This window comes from Aureococcus anophagefferens (genome assembly GCF_000186865.1).
Source record: "Aureococcus anophagefferens unplaced genomic scaffold AURANscaffold_8, whole genome shotgun sequence".
In the NCBI taxonomy this organism is placed as follows: Eukaryota; class Pelagophyceae; order Pelagomonadales; family Pelagomonadaceae; genus Aureococcus; species Aureococcus anophagefferens.
The window spans coordinates 1,414,578-1,433,302 of record NW_008705568.1 but is presented as its reverse complement, the minus strand read 5'-3'; the positions used below and the strand labels follow the sequence as shown (position 1 = coordinate 1,433,302).

At 71.4% G+C, this 18,725-nt stretch overlaps 3 protein-coding genes across 3 annotated transcripts in view; 1 reads left to right on the top strand and 2 right to left on the bottom strand.

The window, feature by feature from the left end:
- Nucleotides 1-2,086, top strand: part of AURANDRAFT_63985 (hypothetical protein) — a gene marked incomplete at both ends in the record, with an annotated part of 17,159 nt that extends 15,073 nt beyond the window's left edge. Inside the window, one exon of the mRNA XM_009038452.1 lies at nt 848-2,086. Within this exon, the coding sequence (XP_009036700.1) occupies nt 848-2,086 (1,239 nt within the window). The remainder of the gene's footprint in view (nt 1-847) is intronic.
- A 2,248-nt stretch (nt 2,087-4,334) lies between these two features.
- AURANDRAFT_4715 (hypothetical protein) lies at nt 4,335-5,030 on the bottom strand (the record flags this gene model as incomplete). Its single annotated transcript, XM_009038198.1, has 3 exons — nt 4,335-4,481; nt 4,633-4,704; nt 4,743-5,030. Coding segments are annotated over 3 exons (507 nt in total), but the record flags the coding sequence as incomplete, so codon positions are not given.
- Nucleotides 5,031-9,272: 4,242 nt separating this feature from the next.
- Nucleotides 9,273-11,158, bottom strand: AURANDRAFT_53582 (hypothetical protein; the record flags this gene model as incomplete). Its single annotated transcript, XM_009038357.1, has 1 exon — nt 9,273-11,158. The coding sequence occupies one exon, from the start codon at nt 11,131-11,133 to the stop codon at nt 9,289-9,291; it is 1,845 nt and encodes a 614-aa protein (XP_009036605.1).
- Between the last annotated feature and the right edge of the window lie 7,567 nt (nt 11,159-18,725).

Here is an 18,725-nt window from a genome sequence, read left to right as displayed (position 1 = left end):
CTGCTTGGGCTCGGCGTAGCCCACGCCGCAGAGGCTGGCGCCGTGGGTCTCGGACGTGCACGCGGTTGCCCTGAAAGCCCGCCGCGCGGCGGCGAGCAATTCGGGCGCCGCGGAGAGTCTCGAGCCAGCGCGCCTCCATGGAGCGCGGCACGGTCGTGCGCCCCCCTCGAACGCGGAAGTCGGCGGCCTCGAGGGTCCGAACCCAGAGATGCCCGGGGGCGCCGAACCAGCGTGCTCGCGCACGACCTGAAGTCGCCGCCGCCAACCGACACTGGATGGGACGGGAGCCGGAATGCGCCACCGTCAAGCCGTGCACGGACAACGTCGCGCCGGACTCCCAGACGAGCAGCGGGCCCGCCATGGTCGGGCCGCCCGGGGGGCAGCGACGACGGCGCGAGCTGCGGCACGGGCTGGCTCTTGGGCTGCTTCTAATGCGCTCTAGATTAGGCCTGTGGCGGCGGCAACGCGGGCTTCAAGCGCGTCGACGCGCCGGGTGAGGCGCCCGACAAGTCGCCCGACGACGATATGCGCGCGGCACTGTGCGCGGTCCTCGATCGCGTCGACTACGGCGTGCGGGAGCGGCGTGCGAGAGACGAGCGGCGCCACGCCGAGGACGCCGCGCGCGCAAACCCCGTGGCCTGCTTCCTCTCGTACTAAATTTGCAGAGCAGATGACACGCTCGTGGAGCTTGGCTGCTTGAAGGCTTCAGTGAAGCGAAAGTGAGGAAGCCGCCGAGTCAGCGCTCTCGCCGCCGCCGCCACGAGATCCGCGCCGCCGTCGCGTCGTCCGCGCCGCCGTCGCGTCGTCCGCTCCCATCGCCACCGCGCCGATCGTCGTCGCCGCGCAGCCGCACAGAGACCACCTCGCGATCGCGATGCTGGCCCTGCTCTTCCTCGCGCCGGCGGCGCTGGCCTTTGGCGGCGGCCCGAAGCGCCCGCGCGGCCTCGCCCTGCGCGCCGGCTCGGCGGCCGTCGAGGAGCGCGCGCCGGCGCTGACGCTCTACCGCGACACGAACGGCTGGTGCCCGTTCTGCGAGCGCGTCTGGGTCGCGCTGGAGAAGAAGGGCATCCCCTACGACGAGGTGCTCATCAACCTCCAGGACAAGCCCGACTGGTACAAGGAGATCGTACCGACGACGCTCGTGCCCGCGATCGAGTTCCACGACGACGCCTGGGACGCGTCGGCGCGCGGCTCGGGCCGCCTCGTCTGGGAGTCCGCGGACATCCTGGCGGCGCTCGACGCCGAGTTCGGCGGCCCGGCGCTCGCCGGCGCGGAGGCGCCGCTCATGAAGCGCGTGCTCGAGACGTCCGTGGGCTTCGTCTACGGGCCGTCGAACCGGACGGCGACGGAGCTCTTCCTCGCGGAGCGCGCCTTCGCCAAGGCGCTCGACGCGCTCGACGCGGACCTCGCCGCGCGCGGGCCCTTCGTCCTCGGCGCGGACCTGTCGGCGCGCGACCTCGAGCTCGTCCCGACGATGGAGCGCTTCTACTACCAGCTGCGCGTGCTCAAGCCCGACTTCCCGCCGCTCGACGCCGGCCGCCCGGGCCTGGAGGCCTGGTTCGCCGCCATGGACGCCGAGCCCGCCTACGGGCGCCGCGTCAAGGGCGACGCGTACTCGTGGACGGCCGTGACGAGCTCGTTCCTCCGCATCTTCCGCAAGGACGACCCGGCGACGGCGGCCAAGGTCGCGGCGGCCGACGCCGCGGCCGCGGCCATGCTCGACGCGTGCGTCGGCGACCGCGCGGCGCTCCGCGACGCGCCCGCCGTCGCCGAGGCGCGCGCCAAGCTCGCGGCGAACCGCGCGGCCGTCGCGCGCGACGCCGCGGACCCGGAGCCGAAGACGCAGCCGGGCGTACCGCGCGCCGCGGCCGTTGCGTCCGCGGACGCGGCCATCGACGCGGCGCTCGACGACCTCCGGCCGCGGCGCCGCGTCGCGCGCGCGCTGCGCCGCGTCCGCGGCGCGGCCCCGCTCGACGACGACGCCCGCGTCGCCGCGGCGGCCATCGCGGCGCGCGTGTGCGCGCCGCGCGACATGTCCGCGCCCGCGGCCCGCGCGCTGCGCCACGTGCTCCTCAAACGCGCGTAACCGCGGAACGGCATCCCTTAGAGCTCGGCCTGCTTCGACTTGCGGGCCGTCACGCAGGACGTGTCGCCGCGGCGCTTGATCTTGGCCTGGAGGAAGAGCTGGTAGGCCGCCTGGAAGTTGCCCGCGGCGCCCGGCTTGGCCGTCGCGAGCTCCTTGCGCAGCTTCCAGGCCGGGACGACGAGCGGCGTCGCCGGCGGCAGGACATTCGCGTCGAGGTGCGCCTGCGTCGGGAACTCGTTGCCGTCGGCGTCGAGCGCGCCGAAGAGGACCGTGTAGTCCGCCTCGCCGAGGTGGTTCGCCTCGGACGCGACGCTGTTCATGGCCCGCGCGACGCAGGTCTCGTCGACGGCGTAGTCCTCGGAGTAGGTCAGCGCCCAGGACGGGAGCCGCGCGTCGTAGGCCGCGAGGTACGCCGACGCCTCGGCCTCGTAGGCGACGGCGAGCCACGTCCCGTCGACGGCCGCGGGCTTGGCCGGCGCGGGCCGCGCGCGCGCGAGCCACGCCGGCGCGAGCGGTTTCGCGAGCAGGGTCTCGAAGGCTTTGGCGACGGTCGCGCGGGACATCATGTTTTTGATTTTGGCGCGCGCCTTTGCCGCGTCCGCCGCCCGGAAGCCCGGCCCCTTGTCGAGCGCGCGGCCGAGCGCGGCGGCCGTGCCGTTGACGCTCGGCGTCGCGACCATGCCCTTGACCATGTACTCGGTCTGGAGGATGGGCACGGCCTCGCCGTACCACGTGTAGTCGCCCATAGCGAGGAAGTCGGCCGTGATCGCGGGCGTGCCGAGGAGCTGCGCTTCCAATATCGGGATGCCGAAGCCCTCGACGCGGCTCGGCATGAGGAGCACGTCCGCGAGGGCCATGAGCTCGAAGGCCGCGCCGATCTCGTGGATGACGTCGTCCCAGACGTAGGACCCCTTCGGCAGGCCGCTGTGCTCCGCGATGGACTCGACGTCCGCGCCGACGTCGGGGCCGCCCTGCGGGTTCCCGAAGTTGTCGTTGATGCGCTTCACGGAGATGGCGTGGACGTAGAGGAAGAGCTCGCGGCCCCCGGGGGACGACCGCGCTTCGTGGAACTTGGCGAAGGCCATGAAGGAGATGTCGAGGGCCTTGCGGTTGTAGTTCTCGTAGTTGCCGCAGTGGATCAACGCGACGAACGCGTCCGGCGGCATGCCGCGCGCCTTGCGCCGCGCGGCGACGTCGTTGACGGGTGTGAAGGACGGCGGCGGTTCCACGGCGTGGGGGATCGTCGTCACCGTGACCTCCTTGGCGAGGCCCAGCGCGAGGGCCCTGTTCGCCGACGGCGCCTGGGCAGGAAAAGAGTGCGACATTCCGACCTTCAAAGGCTCCTCTCTCGGTCGTGTTCCGCTCGTTTCGGCTCATTTTTGGACGAGCGATGATCTCTCGGAGCGCTCTCGACGCGTGCATGCTTTCTCCGGAACGCGCGCGCGCGCGGAATACTCACATTGAAGCGACGTTGAATCACCCTGTTCCTGCTCTGGACGGCGCGAGCGCGACGATGTCCGAGTACACGTTGAGCGCGCGCGCAAAGTCCGCGTCGATTTTGGCGAAGTGGAGCGGGAACCACGACGCGAAGCGGACCCGCGCGTTCTCGTCGGGCACCATGCGGCCGACGTCGCTGAGCGAGATGACGCCGTCGACGGCGAGCTCGGACGCGATGCGGTTCACGTCCGAGATGCGGAAGCCCTCCGCGGGCCGCTCGCGCTTGTCGAGGCCCAAGTAGCGCACGCGGTCCCAGGGCTCGCCGACGAACTCCTCGGGCGTCGGCGGCCGCTTGCCCGCGGCCTTCGCCGCCGCGGCGTGGTCGTCGTGGTAGCCCGGGTGGTGGAACATCCACGTGCACCAGGTCACGTCGTGGCCCAGGTCCACGAGGCCGTTGGCCAGCTTCCAGCCCTGGTCCGTGTAGGCGCCGTAGAACCAGGGGAAGTTCGCGACGAGCAGGAGGATGTGCATCCTTTGGGGTCGGGTCGTGCGATGGATCCGCGCTCGGCGAATTTCTGCGATCCTCGCACTTGGCACTGCGGCAAAAAATAGGCCTGCGACGGGCTCCGGCGACGGTCAGCCGCCCGCTCGGACACCCGGCGCTTGATGCTCCCCCCCCGCGGTCGTCGGGCCCACGTCTACAGCCCCTTCCCCCCTAGGCCGTCGCGCTCTTCTTGAGGAGCGCGGCGATGTCGCCGTCGGCCGCGACGTCCGCCGGGATCTGCCGCTTGCCGTTCGTGAGCTTGACGGACGCGCCGTTCTTGAGGAGGGCGTTGACGAAGGTCGGGAAGCCGATCATGGCCGCGTAGTGGAGCGCCGTGTTGCCCGACGCGTCCTGCGCGTCGAGCTCCGCGCCGTACCTGGGTCGACGTTGAACGTGAAAAAAAAGAAACCGTCGCTCGTCGCGCGTCCGCCCCCGGCCGAGCGGCGCGGTCGCTCGTCCCGACGCGGTCGCTCGTCCCGAACGCGGGCGAAGCCCCCGAGCCGGCGCGGGCGCGGCGCTCGATGAGTTTCGCGGCGATGGCGTCGCCGCCCGTCTGCGCGGCGACGTGGAGGGGCACCGTGCCCGTCTTCGTCGCCGCGTTGACGTCCGCGTTCTTCTCGATGAGCCGCACGAGCACCTAAAAAGAACGACGTCGCGGCCCGCGCGCGCCGCGACGCGGGCGCCGGGAAAACGCGCGTTGAGCGCGCCCGCCATGGCGGCGAAGTGGAGGGCCGTGGCGCCGTGCTCGTCGCCGGCGTTGGGGTTCGCGTCGAGGTCGAGGAGGAGCGTGCACGTCGGCTCTCTCATGTGGTTGATCGCGTGGTGCAGCGGGAGGAGGCCGCCGTAGCCGGCCTCGGAGACGTCGCCGCCGTTGTCGACGAGGTACTGGATGGTCTCGACGTGGCCCGCGCGCGCGGCGTAGATGAGGGGCGTCGCGCCCGAAGCGTCCTTGGCGTTGATGTCGAAGACGACGCCGCTCTCGTCCGAGCCGGCGGACGCGTCCTCGACGATCTTCCGGAGCGAGTCGTTCATGCCGAACATGGCCGTGCGCCAGAGGTCCGTGTCCACCGTCGCCTCCTTGATGACGTGCTCCTCCTGCTTCTTCTTCCCCATGGTCGGGCCGCGGGACGAGGCGGGCTGTCGGGGCGCCCCCACCGCGTTGCTCACGGTTCGACCAGGGCAACCAAATCTTTCGCGGCCGACGGTGCCGTCGCGACGGCGCGCGCGCGCGGCGCGCGACTAGGAGGTCACCGTGACCGCGCTTTACGCCTCGCGCGCCGCTCTTTCTTCTGTTTTGCGAGCGCCTTCTTTTTCGAGGCGTTTTCGGAAGATCGAAGAAGGGCTGCAAGGGGCAAGTCGAAGGGCATCAGGATTTGGGCCTCTTCGGCGGACATCTCCGGGAGCTTGCAGAACTCAGCGTGGTGCTTGTTCCAACAAATGACGTGCGAGACGTTCTCCCCATTTCCCTCTTCCTCGAATCGTATGATGACGACGACCGCGGCCGCCAGATTCTTGAAAGACTCATCCAACTTTTCGTCCTCCCACAGGCAGGCGGGGTTGACGGAAGCCATGGCTTGTTTGTAGGAACCCGCCTTCATCTCGATCGACACGTGTCGCACCAGGTCTGGATTTCCGTAGATCGGTTCGGTCTGGTCGTGCTTCTTCGCGGCGTCGATCCCGGCCTGCAACATCGCGTTATGGAGATAATTCGAAACGGCAATCGTCTCGAGGATGAACGGACACCCGTACAGATAGACGGGGGCGGACCACGCCGCTTCGTCGATGATGTGGTGTTCGTCGTAGTCCCTGCCGGGCGGCGGATGGATGAACGTCGTGTCGACGGGGAACTGCTTCGGCAGCTGCTCGGGAGTCCAACGGGTGACGCCGTCGTCGGATCGGCACGCGGCGAGGGCCTGGTGGAGCTCGACGTAGAGCGGCCGCCGCGCCTCCCAGGCCTCGTCGTCGAAGTCTACGAGGTAGTCGTGGACCAGCTCCGCCTCGAGCTCGCGGAGGCGCTTCAGCCGCGTCCAGCTGCACCGGCCGTTCAGGTGCTCCTCTTGCGCGCGCGCCACCCAGCCGGGCGGGCGCCGGTAGAAGTCGTGGCAGCCCGGCGGCGCGTTGACCGCGTGCTCCCAGTCCGTGACGTTCTCCGGCTTCTTGAGTTCGATGCGCGCCCATTGGAACTCGTCGTTCGGGATGGCCATGTCGTGCGCGGGGATGTCGACCGCGACCGAGACGACGGCCGGCCCCGTTTCGCCCCGAGACTCGCGCGCGGCCGCGGCCACGTTCTCGAGGAGCGCGATCGTGGCCCGGGGGTTGAGCGGTGTCTTGCCCCGCTTCCAGGTGATGACGTAGGACGCCGGGTCCGTGCTCGGCGTAAGGCGGAAGTGGAAATACATATACTTCTCCCGGAACTGGTCCAACATGTTGAGGCAGGCGTGGCCAATGTCCATGACGTCGCCCGTGACTTCGACGTCGAAACCGAAGCCGCGGTAGACGACCTTGACGTACCGATGGAGCGTCTCGCACGAGGGACACGTGCCCCGCCGCGCGAACCAGCTCCGAGCGCACGCGCTGTGGAAGAGGCAGCCGCAGATCAGTCTCGTCCCCGTCGATTCGTCCGCCACGCGCGCCGAGCACACGGCGCACACCTCCTTGCCGCGCCGACTCGTCCACAGCGCGGAGGACACTCCTTCCCTCAGCTCGCGACAGCGCGGACGGTGCGCGCTCCAGTCCTTCTTTTGACAAGCCCCACCGCAGTAGCGCGGGGTCAGACAGGCTGCGCACTGCAGCTCCGTCGCCACCCCGCAGACCGCGCACGGCCGCGGCGTGGGCATGGCCAAAAGCCCGAGTGCGTTCCTATGTCCTCAGCGCGGCTGCGACGTCGTCATCGCTCCGCAAGCGCGAGAGCAGGGCGCCATTGCTCTCTGCGGCATCTTCACAGTGAAGTCACGGTGCATCGACAGCGTCCTTCACTTCGCGCGGGAATGGCGCGAGCGGCGCGGGACTTGGCGTCCGTTCACACTTCGTTACGACAGGGGGGGGGGGGGGGCGGGGGCTGGACATGCGTGGCTTTCGGTCGCTCAGGGCTCGATGCCCGGGAGCCCCGTCGACGCGTCGACGGGCGCGCCCGCGACGGGCATGGGCTCGAAGGAGTTGGGGACGATCTGGGGGATGATGTTGATGGTCTCGGGCTCGACGACGGGCACGGTGTGGACGACGTCCGGCGGCGGCGGCGGCGCGAGCGGCGGCGGCGCGGCCGCGACGACCGGCGCGACGGCGCCGAGCGGCTCGACGGCCGCGACGGCCGCCTGCTCCACGGCCGGCGCGGGCGCGAGGGCCGGGAGGGGCGCCGCCGCCGCGGCGACGGGCGCCGGCGCCGGCTCGAGGCGCGGCTTTTTGGTCCCGTGGTGCGTGTGGTGCATGATCTTCCAGTGCTGCTCGACGCCGCTCGGCGTCCGCCCGCTGTCGAGGCGGTCCGCGATGGCCTGCCACTTGCCGCGGCCGCCGAGCTCGCCGACGAGGCGCCTGAGGCTCGCCTCCTCCTCGGCGGTCCAGCGGTGCGCGACGGACCGGCTCTTGGCGCCCGCGCCGCCCTTGCGCTTCTCGCCGGCGTCGCCCTCCTTGCGCGCGCCGTGCATGATCTGCCAGTGCTGCTCGACGGCGCCCGGCGACCGGCCGGAGTCGAGGCGGGTGCTGATGGCGAGCCAGTTGCCCCGGGGGCCGAGCTCGGCGACCAAGCGGCCGAGCGCCGCCTCCTCGTCGGCGTTCCACCGCGCGCCGCCCTTGTCGCGCGCGGCGCCCCCGGCGGCCGCCGCGACCGCCGCGACCGGCGCGCCCAGGCCCGGCACGAGCGGGGCGGCGGCGCCCGCCGGGGCCAACGTCGCGCGCGCCTGCGCGTGCGCGCCCTTGGACTTGCGCTGGCCCGTGACCTGTGTGGAAATCAACCAGTGAGCTCGATTATCCCCGCCAAACTTCTCTCGCTCGGTCGCGTCGACGTCGATTCGGCCGATTTTTGGACGGATCGTTTTCTCTCGTCGAGTTCTCGAAGCGCGGCGGAAGAGCTCGCGTCGAAACGGTCGCATGCGCGCACATTGAAGTCGGGTTGAAGATACTCGCGCCGGCCCGTGACGATCTGCCAGTGCTGCTCGACGGCGGACGGCGACCGGCCGCTGCCGAGGCGCTCCGCGACGACGGTCCACTTGCCCTTGCCGAGCTCGCCGACGGCCTGCTTGAGGATGGCCTCCTCCTCCGTCGTCCACCGCGCCGACGTGCGCCGCTCCGCGCCGGACCGGCCGTCCTTGTTCCCGAGCTCGCCGAGTTTCGCCTGCTCCGGGTTCTGCTGCTCCTTGGGGATCGTCGTGCCGTTGCGCTGGCGCTGGCCCGTCATGACCTGCCAGTGCTGCTCGACGCCGGAGGCCGTGCGGCCCGTGCCGAGGCGCTCCGAGATGAGCTGCCACTCGCGCTTCGACCCGTGCTCCCCGACGAGCCGCTTGAGGTGGTCCTCCTCCTCGTTGTTCCACCGCGCGCGCGCGACGCCCCGGGCGCGCGGCGGGCCGGCCTCCGGCGCCTGCTGGCCGGCGCCGGCGTCGGGCAGGGGCGGGGGCGGCGCCGCGGCGGCCGCGGCCGCGGCCGGCGGCGGCGCCGCGGCGGCCGGCGGCGGCGCCGCGGGCCACGACGGCGTCTCGGGGATGATGTTGATGGACCCGGGCATGACCGGCGCGAGCGCCGAATCGGCCTCCGGCAGGATCGTGTGCACCGCCGCGTAGCCCAGCGGGGCCACGGCGGCGTCCTGCATAGTTGAGGCGACGAGTTCTCCGGTTTCGGGAGAGCGGCGGCGGGCGGCGCTGCGTCGGGCGCGGAATTGGCGGCGGACTGCGTTCACGAAGAGGCAGCGGCGGACCGCGATTTCGTGGGCGGGCCCGGGGGATAGGGGCCGGCTTCGGACGCTTCGGACGCTCCGCAACTGGCTTAGCGTCTATAGCCGTGTACTAATGCTCACGTCGTCTGCGTCCTAGCGATACACAGCCGATACGGTAGTTCAACTTGGATAAAGTTAAGGATTGCGCATGCCCTGTTTCCGCTCTGGTTCGCGCGTAGAAGCCCGCCAGACGCGTCGGCGCGCCCCCCGCCACACCGACCGCCACGGCCACGGGTCCGAGTCGCGGCATACGGAGTTCGTCAGGGACCCCCCCCCGTCCCCAGCCACGGAACACCGCCGTTACCGCCGCTTCCCCCGCTTCCCCTTGCCCTTGGCCGGCGCCGGGGGCTCCGCGAAGGTCGCCTTGCGCGGCGCGGCGTCGACGCGGGGCGGCTTGGGCCGCGGGGCCCGCGTCGCGGCGTCCGCGCCGCGCGGCGGCGCGGCCGGCGGCGTGCCCGGCCGGGGCTTCGGCGAGCCCGGCAGGCCCTCGGCGTCGAAGGAGTTCGACGGCCGCGCCCGGTTGGGCCGCGGCGCCGCGGGTTGGGCCGCGGCGTCGCCGTAGCCGCACGCGAGGCCCGCGAGGCAGATCGACGACAGCAGCTTCAGCTGGAAGAGCAGGACCGCGAAGCCGGCAAGTATCACCGCGAGCTCCGCCGTGCCCAGGTCCAGCGACAGCCGGAGCCAGTTCGACGCCAGCGACAGGTAGCGCAGGGACACGCACGCGAGCGGCAGCACCGCGAACCCTAATCGCCGCGTCACCGCGTGCGTGTGGTCGAGCGCGAGCCCCCCCTGGGACCGGCCCGTGACGACGTCCCGCGCGAGCCGCGCCGCGTAGGCGTCGAAGACCGACGCGTCGAGCCGGTTGAACTTGGCGACGAACGCGTGCTTGAGCCAGTCGGCCACGACCTCGAACCCGAAGACGACCGCGCTCTGCGCCGCCACCACTCTCAGCCCCGAGGAGCGCTCCTCGGCGTCGCCCGCGACCTGGGACCAGCTCAGCAGCGTCAGCAGGCAGAGGAAGAGGAGCAGCTTGAAGCGCTCGCAGACGTCGGAGCACGCGATGTCGAACAGGTTCGTCGCGTTGTACTTCTTGAAGACCGCGCTCTTGATCTCCGAGAAGTTGTTGGACACGAGCAGCGCGACGAGCGCCGAGTCCTCCGACGCGTTGACGACGACGTTTAACGTCGTGAGGTGCGTGTAGAGCAGGAGGCTATGCGAGACGACGACGACGTTGACGAGACCGAAGAAGAGGAGCACGCGCCGCCACTCCGTCGCGTGGCGCGTCGTCAGGTAGAAGGAGTCGAGCGCGTCCTGGGAGAAGGCGCACAAGAGCCGGTCGAAGACCTCCATGATGCCCACGATCACATAAAGCTTGATCGTGTTCTGGCCTCTGATCCAGTGGTACGCGCGGCTCAGGGGCACCTGCTTGAGCACGTAGTTGACGAGCAGGATCGTCAGGAAGCGCGCGAGGTCGTAGGCGCGCGCGCGGCTGAAGCCGTCGAAGGCCGTGATCGCGTAGGACGGCCGCGCCGCGCGCTGGCTCGTCGCGCGGCGCCACGCCTCGAGCGCGAGCCAGCCCGCGGCGATGCCCGCTCTCAACGGGAGGAACGTCACCGTGTAGAGGAACGTGTCGAGGCACGCGAGCACGCCGAAGGCGACGAAGCGCTCGAACTTGGCCGGCACCGCGAGGAAGTTGTCGATGGCCTCGGGCACCGAGTCGTCCAGACCCGCGGAGTGGCGCTCCCCAAAGGCCTCGGTCTTCGCGAAGGCGAGGAGCCCATGCCAGGCGCCCGCGGGCGCGTCGCGGCGGCCGCCCGACGGCGACCGCGCGGGCGACGACCGGCCGCCCGTCGGCGACGACACTCGGAAGCCGCCGTCGAACTCGAGCTCCTTCGACTTGCCGCCGTAGGCCGCGGCGACGAGCGCGCGCGGGCTCCGGCTCCGCCGGTCGCCGGGGCTCAGGGACCGCGACGGCTGGCACCGCTCGCGCGACAGGCGCCGCCCGCCGGACCGCGGGCTCGCGCCGTCGGCGGACGTGAGCACCGGCGGGGGGCGCGACACGGCCGACGGCGTCGCGTCGAGCGCACCCGGCGACGCGACGTCGTAGTCGACGAACGACGGCGCGCTCGTGCCGCGATGCAGCATGCTGCTGCCGGGCGCGACGCGCGGCCGGCGCTTTTGGAGAAGCTTGCCGGCGGCGCCAACTAGGCTTCAAGCGTGCTTCAACTTGCGAGACGAGCGCGCCGCGGCGCGCGCGGCGTGGGAGACGCCCTCGTCGCCGCGTGCAACGAGGCGCGGCTGGAGAGGCGAAAAGGCATTACAGCTCCCCGGCGTCCGCGAGCTCGCCGCGGCGCGCCGCGAGCCCCTCCTGGAGGCGGCGGATGCGCGGCCGGAACTCGTCGTCGGCGAGCTCGAGCGCGTCGACGAGCGCGGAGTCGGCCGCGTCGAGGCGCGCGGCCGTCACGGTCGCGTCCGCCGCCGTGAGGATCATGAACGCGAGGTTGAAGTGGAGCCTTGGGTCGGGCTCGACGCCGATGGCGAACTCGAGGTCCTCGATGGCGCCCCGGAGGTCGCCGCCGGCGCGCCGCTCCTTGGCGCGGTTCGTGAAGAACGCGACGGACCGGGCCCGCTCCTCCGCGGGCTCGCGGCGGTAGACGACCTGCGCCCGCCGCCGCGCCGCCGCGTCCTCGCCGCGCTCCGCGAGGTACTGGCTCATGATCCAGTGGCACTCGTCGACGTCGAAGAGCGCGCCGTCGCAGAGCCGCGCGTACTCCGTGCCCGCGAACTCCCAGAACCGCGCGCGCTCGTCGTCGCCTGCGCAAAAAAATCGACGTCGTCTTGGCTGCTCAAGTTTGGGACGAATTCATCGCTCTCGAAGCGCGGCCGAAGCGTCCGGTCCGTCGAAGTCGCGTCGAAGGGTCGACGTCCGCGCGGGCCGTCGCGGAGGCCGAAGCGGTCGCCGCCGAACTTCGTCGCGACGACGAGCGTCCTCCGCACGCCGCGCGTGACCTCGTAGACGCGATGCGGGGTCGACGCGCGGTACACGTGCAAGTCGCCGCGGCCGAGCGAGACGTTCGTCGCGCCGACCTGGAGGGCGCCGCCGTCGTAGTCCCCCGGGTCGCTCAGGACGACGTTGACGTTGAGGAAGCGGTGCTTGTCGTCGAGGACGTCGTTGGGCGTCGCGTCGACGTGCCAGCCGAAGCCGTCCGCCGCCGCGAATTCGTGGAGCAACACGAATTCGACGCGCTCCGCGAGGAACGACGACACGTCGGCCCAGCGCGCGCCGCCCCAGGAGTCGTCGGCCGCGAGGATCTTCGCCATGACCCAATCGAACGCGCCCGCGGCGAGGGCCGCGCCGCCGAGCCAGCGGTTCGTGCGGCGCACCTGGAAGTCGTCCCGCACATCCCTCGACGGCTCCGAGCCGTCGAAGAGGGCGACGATGCGCTCCGTCTCCTCGACGCTGAACAGGCCCGGCACGGACCGCGGGTAGGCGGAGCAGGTCGCGGCGACGACGAGCAGAAGGCGTTGCGACCACATGTTTGAGCGCACAGTCGCGGCCGCAGTAGGACGCGGCGCGGCAGCAACACACCACGTGCGAACCTGCGGCATTTATTTAGCGAGCGCCGAGACGATGCGCGTCGCCGTCGTCGCGCTCCTGTGCGCCCTCGCGCACGGCCGTAGGCGCAGGCGAGGTCGACAAAAAGCCGAATCGAACGCGACGAAGGCGAAGGACGTCTTTCTGTTGGCGAGCTATCCGTCCGCCGGCGCATCCTGGGTGCGGAATATCTGGGACCTCTCGACGGGCGTCGCGTCCCAGAGCGCGGACGAAAAGCACCCCGGCGACGTTTTTAGTGCGCGGTCGCGGTCCTGGGGCTCGCCCTGCGGGAGCCGGCGGCCGCCGGACGAGCGCCTCGAGTCGTCGAAGCGCTGCGGCGTCGTGCGACCTGCCGCGGCCGGCGACCCAATCGTCGTCGCGACGCGGTACCCGGCGCGGCCCGAGGGCGGCGACCGCCGCGGCGCCGTCGAGGGCATCGTCGTGATCGACCGGAGCCCGCGGTCCTGGTGCGCGTCCGCCGCGCGGGCCGCGGCGCGCGGCGGCGCGGCCGACTGCGAGGCGGCCGTCGCCGCGGAGATGCGGAAATTCCTCGACTTCTACCTGAAACCGGCGCCGGGCTACCACGCCTTCCCGGTCCTCGTGCTGTCCTACGACCGCATGGCCGAGAGCAACATCTCCGCGACGCGCGAGATGCGGCGGATGTACGACTTTTGCCGCGCGCGGCCGCGGCGCAACGGCGTCCGCCGGTACCCGGCGGGCGCGCCGCACGGCGCGGCCGCGCCCTGGGAGCCGCCGCGGTCGCCGATCATCCAGGCCGCGCACGACCGCTACGCCGCGCACGGGCCCCGCGTGAACCCCCTGCTCCCGGAGAGGAGGCGCGGCGGCTTCCTCGAGCCCAAGGAGGGCGAGTTCGGCGTCTTCGAGGGCGTCTGGATCTCCGGGCCGAAGAAGCCGCCGTCGAGCGAGGACCTGCCCCGGCCCCGCGACGACGACGCGCCCAAGTCCTAGGGAGCGGCCACTATATATGAGTCACTTTGCGTGCGGTAGGCCCTCGGCGCCGGGCTGGGCGTGCTCATGAAGGCGCGAATTCACCACGACCGCGCGCTGCGACGCCCCGGCCGCTATCAATGGAATGCTCCCATAGCTGCCAATGCTCGGCCTGGAGTGCAAGGTTTCCGCAGTAGCTGAGTTGCCTCCACCCCCGCGCCTAGCGTTTAGCCGGCGCCGGCGGGGCGTCGCCGCTCGTTTCAGGCGGTCGTGTGGAGCGTGGCGAGGAGCGTCGCGGTCTCGCGCGTGACGTGGGGCTGGAGGTCGTCGGGCGAGTCCTCGAGGCCGCGCTGGAGGAGCACGTGGAGCGCGGCGTCGGCCGCGGCCTTGCGGACGAACTGGTCGCGGAAGGCCGACAACAGGTCGTCGCGCGAGTCCCCCGGCGCCGCGCAGAGCGCGTTGAGCAGCTCCAGCGCCCGGAGGTGGGCCCGGTGGCGCTCGCCGTCGCGGCCGTCGAGCGCGAAGCAGTTCTTGAGCACGTTGCGGAGCCGCGCGAGCCCTCTCTCCTCGAGGAAGAGCGCCAGGAGGCAGCGCTTGCCGTGGGCCGACACGCCCGCGACGTCCCGCAGGATCTTGAGCACGTAGCCGTCGGTCTTGACGTCGCGGGAGAACCGCGACCGGTCGCCCGCCTCGGGCGTCCAGTCGAGCGACGCGACGAGGTGGTCGACCGCGGAGCCGCCGCTGCTCCGGCCCCGCACGTCCTCGCCGACGCGCAGCTTCGCCGTCTTGACGAGGAGCCGCGCCGGCGGGATCTTGCCGCAGAGCACGGCCGTCGCCGCGCGGACGAACGACAAAGCGTACGCCGGCGGCGGCCGCCCGAGCGCGCGCGCGCGGAAGAGCGCGTCGTCGCAGGTCGCCCCGTCCAGGTGCTCGCGCAGGGCGCAGAGGAGCACGTCGAGGCCGCCGCCGGCGTCGATGTTCGGCGACGCGGCGACCTTCTTGAGCACGCGGACGGCCGCGTCCTCCTGGACGCCGCCGCGGCCGAGCGCGGACGGCCGCCGCTCCATGAGCGCCGTCGTCAGCGCGACGACGCGCGCCGCGAGGAGCCCCCCCGTGGCGCGGATCGCGCGCCAGTCGAGGCAGGACAGCGCGAAGAGCAGGGGCGCGACGCCGTCGAACGACGCCGCGCGGCCGTCGGCGACGTCCGCGATCTCGCGCTCCGCGGCGCCGAGGAGCGCGTCGAGCTCGCGGTCGTCGAGCGTCGCCGCGCCGGCGCCGTCCAAGTTCTCGTAGACGACGCTCGCCGGCGACGGGCCCAGCAACAGCTCCGACGCGTGTCCCGCGACCGCGAGCGCCGCGCGCGACGACACGCCGCCGCCGGCGCCGTCGCCGCCGAGGCCGTCGACGGCGGCGTAGGCGCAGCGCAGGGCCGCGAGGAGCAGCGTCTCCTGGTGCGTCGGCGCGTGGTCCCGGTCCGCGAAGAGCGCGCCGGCGAGGAAGAGGCCCGCGTTCGCCGCGTCGTCCCTGAGCGCGGCCGCGTCGCGCCGCGGCGCGCGCGCGCCGCCGCCGAGCTCGGCCTCGAAGGACGCGCCGCCCTCGAGGACGCGCGCCGCGTCGCCCCGGAGCGCCGCGAGCCACGCGGCGCCGCCGTCGTCGAGGTCCGGCGCCGCGAGGCGCGACCGCGGCGAGCCCGCGAGCAGCGCGGCCGCGGCGTCGAGGAGGCCCGGCAGGCAGAGGCGCGGCGCCCGGCGCAGGCGAAAGTCCCAGACGATGGGCAGGTGGTCGCTCGGGACGATCTCGTTGGGGAGCAGCCCGAGCCAGTCGCGGCGGTCGAGCGTGCCGGCCTGCGTGGAAATCAACCGGTGAGCTGGGACGTCGGGGCCAAACTCCAGAAATCTCCGGCTCGGTCACATCGAAGTCGATTCGGCTGATTTTTGGACGAATCGAGTGCTCTTGGCGAGTTCTCGAAGCACGGCAGTAGAGCTCGCGTCGAACCGGTCACATACGCTCACATTGAAGTCGGGTTGCATATTTGATGTCCACGCGGGCGCGCGCCGCGCGGTCCTCGCCGTAGGCGCCCGTCTTGTGCTCCCGGAGGTGGAGGGCGAGGTGGCCCGCGTCGAAGAGGTCCTTGCCGTCGTAGAAGACGTGGTCGATGAGCTGGTAGTCGTCCTCGCCGATCTTCGTCGGCTGGCTCGACGCGGCGCCTGTGTGGAATTCAACCACTGGTTTGGGTGGTCCTGACCAAACTTCAAACCTCTCTAGCTCGGTCAAAATCGAAGTCGATTCGGCTGATTTTTGGACGAATCGATTGCTCTCGTCGAGTTCTCGAAGCACAGCCGAAGAGCTTGCGTCGAAACGGTCGCATACGCTTACATTGAAGTCGGGTTGAAGATTTGATTTCCACACGGCGCGGCGCCTCGCATCTTCCACACGGACACGGGCCGCTCGCCGGGCGCCGCGCCGTCGTAGTGGGCCGCCCAGACGCTCCGCAGCAGGGGCCGCTCCCGCAGGAAGGTGCGCAGCGCGTTGCTGTGGCCGGGCACGCCCACGGGGTTGCCGAGCGCGCGCGCCGGGTCCTCGAAGTCGAGCTCCGTGTTCGCGTCCATGCACCAGACCTGCAATCACATCTTCAACCCGACTTCAATGTGCGCGTAGGAGCAAGTTTCGACGTGAGATTTTCTGCTGTGCTTCGAGAACTCGACGAGAGCGATCGATTCGTCCAAACATCAGCCGAATCGACGTCGATGTGACCGAGCTCGAGAAGTTTGGCCGGAAGAACCCGACCGGTGATTGATTTCGGCACGGCACCAGACCTCCGGGTAGCGGCTCTTGCCCCAGAGCCCCCGCAGCTCCGCGAGGCGCCGCACCTCCTTGTTCTTGCCCGAGCTCAGGTGCGTCGCGGTGACGTGGACCGCGTGGCCGCGGTACGCGGGGTCCAACAGCTCGAAGCGGAGCCGGACGGCCGCCGCGTCGCCGCGGGCGTTCCCGAGCTCCTCCGCGGCGCCCGTCGCGTAGGCCTCGACGTCCTTCTCGCCGGGCAGCACGCGGAACTCGGGGCCGTCGACGAGCTTGAGGCGCGACGCCTTCCAGAACACGGCCGTGCCGTCGTCGTCGGTGCCGTACGCCTTCCCGCAGATGGGGCCCTTGGTCCGGTTCTCCAGGAAGAAGCGCGCGTTCGACTTGCCCTTCTTCTTGGGCTTGGCGTCGGTCTTCGGCGCGAAGGCGAAGCGCGACGCGTTCAGCTTCTCCGCGTACGTCGCGCCGGCGCGATCCTTCAAAGGGACGTACGCGTCGTCGCCCTCGGCGGCGCACGCGTAGCCCATCTCGCCGAGCCGCTCGCTCAGGAATTCAAAGTTGTCGCACTCCTGCACGCAGAAGACGTCCGGCTCGGCGACGGCGACGAACCAGAGCACGCCTACGTAAAGGGAGCGCCGGGTTTTCGCGTGGCGGAACGTAAAAAACGCGCGAGCGCGGCCGCGTCGACGTCGCGCGGGCCATCGTTGGACGCATCCATGGCGCTCGAAGCGACGCGCGCGCGTCGACGCGGTCGCACGTCGAAGTTGGACGGTTTTGTTTGAAGTTTGAAGTTTTTGTTTGAAGTTTTTGTCGCGCGGGCGCGCGCGGAGCAGTCGGTGGCCGACGGACGTGACGGCCGCCTCGTTGACGGACATCTGGCCGGACCCGTCGTCGGACGTCGACGCCGGCGAGTACTTGGCCTTCAGCTCGAGGCCCACGGCGTTCTTCTCGTCCTTGCCGGCGCACTTCTTCATGCGCGTCATCGTCTCAGCGGCCATGCTCGCGAAGGCGACGTAGTCCCGCGACCCCTCCTCCCAGATGACGTTGCGGTGCCCCCGCGCGTAGAGGTCCGCGGCGCGCGCGACGTCCGTGGACACGAGGTCCGCGAGGAAGGCCTCGAAGCGCGCGACGTGCTCCGCGGAGACGAGCGGCATGAGGAAGCCGTCGGGCGTCAGGCCCTCGGCCAGCAGGTTCCACTGCATGACGCGGAGCGACCGCGCGGCCCCGAAGGCCCGGGGGATGGCGCCGTCGCAGGGCAGGTGCTCGAAGTGCTTGCCCCAGCCCCGGGCCCAGTGCTCGTCGCCGAGGTAGCGCGGGTCCACGCCCGCGGACCGCATCTCCTCGCGGAACGCCGCGTGGAGCGCCCGCACGCCGTCGGCGCCGGCCTTGAAGCGCACGACGGCCTGGATCTTCGACGCCGCCACGGCGGCGACGGCCGTCGACCAGCGGCGCGCGGGGCCGTCGGCGTCGTCGGCCATTGCGGCCATTGGCAGGCACCGATCCGAGCGCGCTTCACCTCAAACATTGACGGCAATGCTGCCGCGCTCGCTCCGAGCGATGTCCGCGGCCAGCGCAGCGCGGTGCGCCGCCGTCGCGGCGGGCGCGTTCGCGAGCCAGGCGGCGCGCACCGAGGAGGCGACGTCGACCGCGCCGGAGGAACCGGAGCTGCCGGTGCCCGGCGTGACGCCGCGCGAGCACAGCGTCCCGCTCTTGGCTGTTTTTTTTTGTGGCAAAAACCCGCCGCGCAGGTTCGTGGGCCTCTTCCTCGACGACGCGTCGCGCGCGCGCCTCGCCGCGACGTGGCCGGCGAGCGCCGGCGCCCGGAGCGCGTCCTACGTGCTCCTGGAACCGGCCGCGCGCGTCGCGGACCCGAAACTGCCCGCGGTCTACGCGCCGCTGATGCAGGAGCGGGCGACGGCGAAAGTCGCCGCGACGACGCGACTCCCGTCCGGCGCGCTCGCGCTGACCATGGCCTGCGAGCTCAACGGGTCGGCCCTCGAGGGCCTGGAGCACGTGCCTTGCGCGTCGTTCGGACATCTCGGCGGCGAGGACTCGGACGGCGACGCGGACTACGCGGCCGCGGAGCTGCGCACGAACGCCGGCAACTCGGCGCCCTACGCCTGGGGCGACGATCCGCCCCTGTCCGGCGTCATCTGCAAGTCCGAGTACTTCGTCGACGGCGAATGCCACCTGCCGCCGATGCTGAAATGCCCGCTCTGCCAGTTCATGGAGGACTCGCCCTGCGCGGCGCCCTTCAAGGTCTGGGAGGACTGCCTCAACGCCTGCGAGGGCGGCGACGGCGACGACGACGCGCGCCAGGAGAAGTTCATGGCCGAGTGCGCCGAGCCGACGCTCGCGCTGAAGGCCTGCGGGAGAAATACCCGGACCACTTCGG